The following is an 8,053-nucleotide window of genomic DNA, read 5'->3' as shown; positions in this document are numbered from 1 at the left end:
TTAATATAATCCATCAGATTTCACAAAAAATTTCATAATGCTCTAGGATCCAAATAAGATTTAATTAGTAAAGATAATTAATGGAAAATAGGATTTTTTAGTCGATTTTAATCCCCAAAATACTAAGGTCAACTTGTTTTATTATTATTTGCCTAGATGTTGACCTTGGAATGAATAACAAAAAAATCAAACTTTTTTTGGGGCTATACTTTGGTAATAAATCAACAATATTATGTAAAAATACTATTATCAATTTCAGCTGTAAATCCCACAACATTTTATAAAAATTCAAAATCAAAAAAACAAAATCTAATGGGGTCTGACTTAATGGTTTGTAGATTTGTAGCATATTTCTACATATTACATCATGTGGATGGGAAAGGTTGTTGCTTTAAGATCGCTGAATCTGCTTTCGGGTAGCTCTTTAATTTCTTGAGGAGAAGGCAACATGTACCGATATATATCGCAGTTGATCGATATAAAATTGTTGGTTAATAATGTACTGTTCCCACCAGTGCAGAAATTCAAGTGCATTCTTCCGGTATAATTTGTTGCCTGTTGACCAATTTCTTTCACAAGTGCCTGGTTTCTAAACAGATGAATCTGTTTTTAGTCCGATGGTTGTATAAAAATAAACCTAACGAGTACCCATTCAGTAAATTTAGGTCTTATAACATCTTGCATCGTTAAGTAATAATGAAATAGAAGAAAAGGTCTCAACATATGAGGGGAGATGGCAAAGATCCCAGTCAAAATTTAAAAAATTGTTACGCATAAACATATATAAGTTTTTGAAAATGTTATTTTCTCTTTTTTTAAATTATAATTTCTTAATAATTTTTTTTGAGGGGGTCCATGGCCTTTTTTATTTTTTTAATTTGAGAATATACTACTCGTAACAAATTATCAGCCCTTTTATAGTTTTAATTAGTTTGTACTGCCTACACCTAGTTTGAACTAATTGGTTGTTATGTGGTGATTCATAATTGTTGATCAGTTGTCTTACATTTTTTTGTAATGTTGTAGGACAAAAATTTGAATTTATTTTATACTTTTTATCAGATTTGAATGACATTATAAATCTAATGACACCAGCATTTAAAAAAAAAAAAAGTTATAAACAGGTTACCAGACAACACTTTTAATAATGAAATTAAAATCTGATTAAAAATTTTAAATAAATTCGAATTACGGACTGAAACATCACTGAAAGGTGTAATAAATAATGGATGAGTAACAACTATGCTAATCATATAATTAATAGTCATATAATCAGCAAAGTTTTGCATTTCCCAACTCATATATATTTTTTAATACAAAAATTGTTTTTTCTAAGTGCGTTGCAATCTGTTCAGTTAGTGAATAATAAACCCCGTCAAGCCCGAGTAAAATGCGGATGATAGGACGACATGTAACTAAGGTGATCTTGTTCAAATTCAGGCCGACCATTCCTAAGATGTATGATTTATTGAACCCCAGCCACAAAAGTACACTGATATCTACTGTCTACTATTTACATATCTATACACGTCTAGTACACATATTTAGTATTCAGATATCTACTTCCTAGTATTGACATCCGCATGAAAGCAACTACTAACGTTTAATAGGATTTGAAGATCAGAACCTTCGACTTTGAAAATCGGCTGTTAACAAATGTTTTTTTAAATATTTTAACAATATTTTTAGTCTGTGATGTATTTTATTGAATAATTAAAACTAAAATTTAACATAAAATTAATAAATAAAAAAAAATGTTAACTTTTTAAATATAATGTAACTCAAATCTACCTAAAATATTTGAATAAATGTACAGTTGTTTCTTTTTTTAATATTATGAAAAAATATATAATTTAAAGTAATAAAAATGTTGTAAATTTGATTTAAATGGCAAACTATTTATGAAAATAAGATAAAACGTTTTTAAATGAAGAGAGATCTACATGAAAAAATGTCAGATTATGATTTTAGCCGATCTACTTACGTTTTAATTAAAGTGAGATAATAATTTTATTCGTTTATAAACTAAGTTTATTTATTTTTTTCGTTTAAAAATAATCTTTATTCATTTACTTCCCTTATTAGCTAAATAAATACAGGCTCATTCACTACTTATTTTTTTTTACTATGATAAATATTAATTTTTTAACGTGAAAAAATTATCAAGAATGTCACGGATTTAAACGTAGGTTCCGGGTTATAGTCACTTATCACCACATATAATAGCAATATGTACGAATACATAAATTACTTTAAATAAAATAAAAACATAATTATTTTGGTATTTTAGTAAAATAGCAATAAGAAAAATTCACAACAAAATCACATTTATTAATTTTTTTAATTCAATGACTGTTTATTCAATATATTTTTAATAAATAAAGATATATATTTAAATTACCTGTTTTAAATCAATAATAATAATAAAAATAATTTTTAAAAATTTTTGTGAAAAAAATTAGGTTAAATGTATGCAAACATACAAAATTTTTTGATTAAATAAGCACATTTGTTTTTTGTTTTTTTTTTTTGTTACAAATTATATTATACGTAACACATACATACTTTGAACCGAATCGTATAAACCACTTATATACATAAAAAATTAAAATGATGTCCGAAAAACGTATCTAAGATTAAATTTGAAAAGAATAAATACAAAAATAAAGGAAAACAAAATAAAATATGTTAATTTAGTTTTTTTTTCTGTAGGAGGAGAGAAAAGCTCTACCAGCCCCGCTCTGGCGATTGTGCGGGGCTCGCACCCGCTAAAAAACCTCCCTCGCTAGTCGCACAGGGGTCGGACCTAATTCCTTTGGTATGTACATACCCCCGTGCAACCACCCGGGAACACCTAGCGCTGACTCAAAACAGCGGCGACGACGTCCCCAGGGGGCTATAGACAAACGACAACTCCGAAAAGCCCTCGCCAGCTATCTATGTGGGCCCAGCGGCCGGTACTCCTCAAGCAGAAAGTAGCTTCTGATACTCTTCTCTTACGCTTTGGATTGAAGCATGGTTGGAGCGATTAATATTTTTACTAAAAATATAGGATTAGAACGAATTAATCATCCAAAACGTAGATTCTATAAAGTCAAAAAAAATACCCCAAAGAAGAAAAAATACCTCTGTTAAATCATCTACATTTACTACCGTTTATACTTTTTCGTAAGTTTTCTAATTTTACAAGAAAATCTTAAACGAGATATGTAAAAATGTGAGTATAGATATGTGTACGCTGATCAATTAACGATTAAATTAAATACATAATTTCCAAATTAAATTTACTACGTATAAAAAATATTAATTTAAAAAAGAATTAATGTAATCTTGCTGTATCACAGATACATAAAAATACACATTAAACTAACTCGCAATATTATTTAAAAGAATGATAAATTATATAAAATAAGTATTTAAATATTAAAAATAAACAATTATTATTGACATATGATAATATAAAGTAATGTATACACTTAAATTAAGCATAAACCAATTTATACATTGTTAAAATTAACAGTTAAAACCTTTTTCAATAATTCAAAAATTTGAAAACTAAAATAAGTGTCACTATTATACTGAAAACACGGTAAACAGTACACGAATGAATAAAGTATTGTAAGCAATGAAGTTAGAACGTTATGGTAAAATGTAAACATTGTTGGTGACAAGTTTAGTTCGACACAGAATCAATAATATTTAAGGAAGATAAGATTTTTTTGTGGTAGGGAGAAGTATTCAGACAAGTTGGAATCGGGGGACAAAACATGATGTTTGAGGGTCGGTGGTGTTTAGGTAGGGGAGAAGAATAATGACGTCAAAGGATCAAGCTTCTCGGGATATAAATGTAAGATCAAATCGTGATAGAATCAGTCAACAGCATCAGTTCCATTAAGACGACAAACAAACGTACATCTCGTACAATAACAAACCGACTTTCAAGATGATGAAATTCGTACTTATTGCTTCTTTCTTAGTAATCGCCGTCTCCGCTAAGCCGGCTGACAAGAAATACACCACCAAATACGATAACATTGACCTCGATGAAATTCTCAACAACGACAGACTTTTCAACAACTACTACCAATGTCTTATGGAAACCGGCAAATGCACCCCTGATGGTACTGAATTGAAAGGTATGTAATTTTTTTATTAAAATGTAAATAAATAATTTTAACCTAAAGAATAAAATCTTAAATACAAATATATAAAATTTATATTAATTTGAATTTAATTTTAAAAAACTTATGTTTTGATATTTCGCTCATTTTTTTATTTATATTTTTAAAAGGCTAACGTATTAAAAATTTATGAATATTTTTTGTTTTTTAAAATTATAAACCGTAAGCAATTTAGTTCCTACCCATTCTAATAAATAATTGAACATCATATTAATGTTTTATAGCGTGTATGTTTTCTCCACAAAAAATTCATATAAAGTATAAAAAAAATAAAAGGTGATATGTTTTAAACTCATTAACCATACTTTTTTACATTATTTTTATTTATAATAATAATAATAATAATAATTCTACGCTCTATAGAAAAAATATTTATTTTTTTAATTTATATATATTTAAAAATTAATGTTTTTGAAACTTACAATGAAAAATTCTCTGTTACTTTCTTTTTTATTATTTAGATTTTTTTTTTTTTCGTAAATATATAGTGTTCGTATTCGTTCAAGCAACAACCACGAACAAATAAATGTTGTAGAAAAAAAGTTACTTAAAATTATAAAAGTAAAAGAATTTACAAAAATTAAGTATAAAAAAATTATTGTAACTTGTCAAATTTTAATAAAATTTTTCTTTTTAAAAATAAATAAATTATAAATTGTAAGTTTTAAATATGTAAAGTATAAGTTTGTAGTATATTCTTAAGATATTTACAAAAATTAATTAATTTAATTATATTAATAGTAGTCCAGTTAATAAATTAATTTTTTTTTTATATATTTGTATTTTGTATTTGTTCAAATCTAACTAAAAATCAATATTAAACTCAAAAAATTCTTAAAATAAACTTTTAATACACACAATCTTTATTAAAAAAAATTAAATTGAATATTTTTTATTAAAATTACATTGATATAATTTATTACATATACATTGATATAATTGTGTATATATTTTCCATACCTCTGTACAATAATGTTGGTTTATGGATTTATTAAATCAAAAATTTGGAATGATGTATTCTGTCCGAATCAACATCAAAATATCAGTTGATCGATAACTGATTAATTAATATAAAATCTTTGATAATCTTGAAATTATCAATGTTCTTGATATAATAATAATAATACTTTAACTTAATCACCAGATTTTCTCTGCAGTATAAATTACCGATTTATCTATTAAAAAATAATAAATATCCAACTATCCTAGATGAAATTCATCCAAAATAAATGAATGAAAAAAAAACATATTTTTTATATAAAAATACAATGCATCCTTAATTATTTAATGTTATACAGTTTCAAGTTACATAAATTTATCATGGAAATTTTCAAAAGATCATTTTAATAAATAAACATGATACACATAAATAAAACATCAGGTTAATTAATTTTACAAGTACATATACAACATTACACGCATAAAACGGAACAATAATATAAATTAACTATTCTCAAGACAAAACCACAATTATATAGTAATTATTCAGCCAGTTTGAATACAAGGAAAATGAATTAAAAAGTAAAAACTGGTAGTCAACTAGTAATCTATTAAAAAAATTGTAGTTGTAACCAGATTTACTAGTCAGTGAAATACGTTATGTTAATTTAAACTGATCTTGAACTTGTTAGCATTGTACATGACAAGTATATAATATTTGCAATAGAAGACATATATTTTCCTACCAACAACAAACCACAGTAAAACTGGTTCCATTAAAAAAAAAAAAATCACATTCATTAGATTGCAAGAGGTTTTATATTAAATCCATTATTTGTTTTATTTTATTTGTTAAAGAAATACGTTTTTTCTTTACTAAAGTAAAAAACATAATTGGATGCTATTTTACATGTCACCTAAGATAAAAACAATTCATGTAAAGAATTTTTTATAACTGTAACTAGGAAAATTGTAGACTTATTCAAGCTATATTTATGGCTGTAACACTTGTAAAGAAACTTTTAGTTCAGAAAAAATAAATCAGTATTGTTTTCATTACAGTAATAATGTTCACGATAAAGAAAGTTCGTAAGATAAACAAAAATGAAATTGTTAGTTGTAGGACTGAATATAATTTGTCTTCTGTAGATTTATAATGCTAGTACATAATAGCATATTTGGATTAGGGATGAGAGAAATTAGAAAACACTTCACTCCTCACTCTCATTAATGAAACTTCTTAAACGAACATTGCTTTGTATGAAGAAATACAGTTATATATCATTACTTACTACTTTTTTATATAATTCAGAAGTTCTTGAAATGAAAAAACTTTTATTCAATAAGGAATAAAATTTTTAATTAATTTAATTTTTTTATTACAGATTCACTCCCTGATGCTTTGGCTACTAAGTGCTCAAAATGCAGTGACAAACAAAAGGTTGGTACAGAAAAAGTTATCAAGTTCTTGATCGAAAAGAAACCAGAAAAATACGCCCAATTAGAAAAGAAATACGACCCACAAGGTAAATACAAAGCAGCATACAAAGAAGAAGCTTCCAAGCGTGGAATCAAGATCTAATTTAATTATTAAAAATAAAACGTGATATTGTGATGTTATCTATTTTCTCCTCTTCATCATTAACATACATCTTTTTTTTTATAAATTTACATCTTTTATCTTTACACCAAAAGAAAAACAATCGATACCAACCATACTCATCCTTAGCAGCTACTGAACCATTCTCATATTATTTAATAAATTAAATTGTTAAATAAATATTTCGTTTTATTATAAACTATGTGATTAATCATTTCTAAACCCATACCCTTTATTGCTAATCAATATATTAAAATTGTTATTTTACTGCATTATACTTACGGTACAGCAACTGTATCTTCAGCAACTTATCCTCTTATGGCATGTGGATAAGATCAGCGCAATAGAACTGTAAACAGATCAATGCTTTCATTAAATTTTTTAATCTCATCATTCAAAATAACTATTAAAGATCTGTACAACAAACAAAAGAAATGGCAGAATATTTGTTTGTTCTGTATTACATGAATGACTTTGAAAAATCACTCAAAAATAAAATAATATATTATTCAATTTTGTTTTTTAACAAGAGTTTGAAATCTCTTAACAACATAGATAGATATGCATTATGCAATACAATTTATAATATGTCCATATATGTCTGCATTATATAATCTGTGCCAAAGAAGTTATATAATATTATCAACTCCTTTATAAAATATACTACTGATACACTATAATTTAAATATTGATTAGGTTAAGAAATCAATTAAAATGAGATTACTTTTGTAGATCAACTAGATCAAAGTACATGGATGGGCCAGTATCTCTGACTTCAAGCTGTGATAACATGATCTCTCAGACAACTGGTAGATCAGAGTAATTTACTGTTGCCTTAGATCCAAACTCATATCAAAAAATACAAAAATTAAATAAATAACTTTGAGAAGGTATTAGTTATTTTAAAAAATGAAAAAGTGTTGAATTTTCATAATGACAATAGATAAATATATAAAGATTAGAATAAAATATAAAACATTTTTAAAACATTACTTAATGTTCATGAAGTACCTAAAACCAACTGGTTAAAGTAATCCTATACTCAGAATTCTTATTGTTTTCTAATAAATCTTATTTTGTTGTAAATATTAATTCTTTAATAAATATGTTGAGAAAGTTATAACATCAGCATTGCTATATGTCTGTCTACATATTCCCACCATACTCTGAAATAAGTTGTAAACTGGAAAATTATTAAACTTTCAAAGTGATGAAATGACAAAAAAAAATGTTTTCCTGATCAAGGAAAGGGGTGGCACCATCCAATTGTTTTTTAAATCCTACCTTCATTTGTCATAAAAAAAGGTTAGGTCTAAATCAGAACCAAGTTCAT

The 8,053-nt window shown here is 25.7% G+C and overlaps 1 protein-coding gene across 1 annotated transcript; it reads left to right on the top strand.

Annotated features, from left to right (window-relative positions):
• The first annotated feature begins 3,863 nt into the window (after positions 1 to 3,863).
• On the top strand, positions 3,864 to 6,919 carry LOC142321492 (ejaculatory bulb-specific protein 3-like). The gene is made up of 2 exons (XM_075359624.1): positions 3,864 to 4,136; positions 6,506 to 6,919. Exons 1-2 carry the CDS (start codon positions 3,944 to 3,946, stop codon positions 6,700 to 6,702), a joined length of 390 nt encoding a protein of 129 aa, XP_075215739.1. The 5' UTR covers positions 3,864 to 3,943; the 3' UTR covers positions 6,703 to 6,919.
• The last annotated feature ends 1,134 nt before the right edge of the window (positions 6,920 to 8,053 follow it).

Source organism: Lycorma delicatula, chromosome 3 (assembly GCF_047948215.1).
Source record: "Lycorma delicatula isolate Av1 chromosome 3, ASM4794821v1, whole genome shotgun sequence".
In the NCBI taxonomy this organism is placed as follows: Eukaryota; Metazoa; Arthropoda; class Insecta; order Hemiptera; family Fulgoridae; genus Lycorma; species Lycorma delicatula.
The sequence above is the reverse complement of the archived record's forward strand: the minus strand, read 5'-3'. Positions and strand labels throughout refer to the sequence as shown.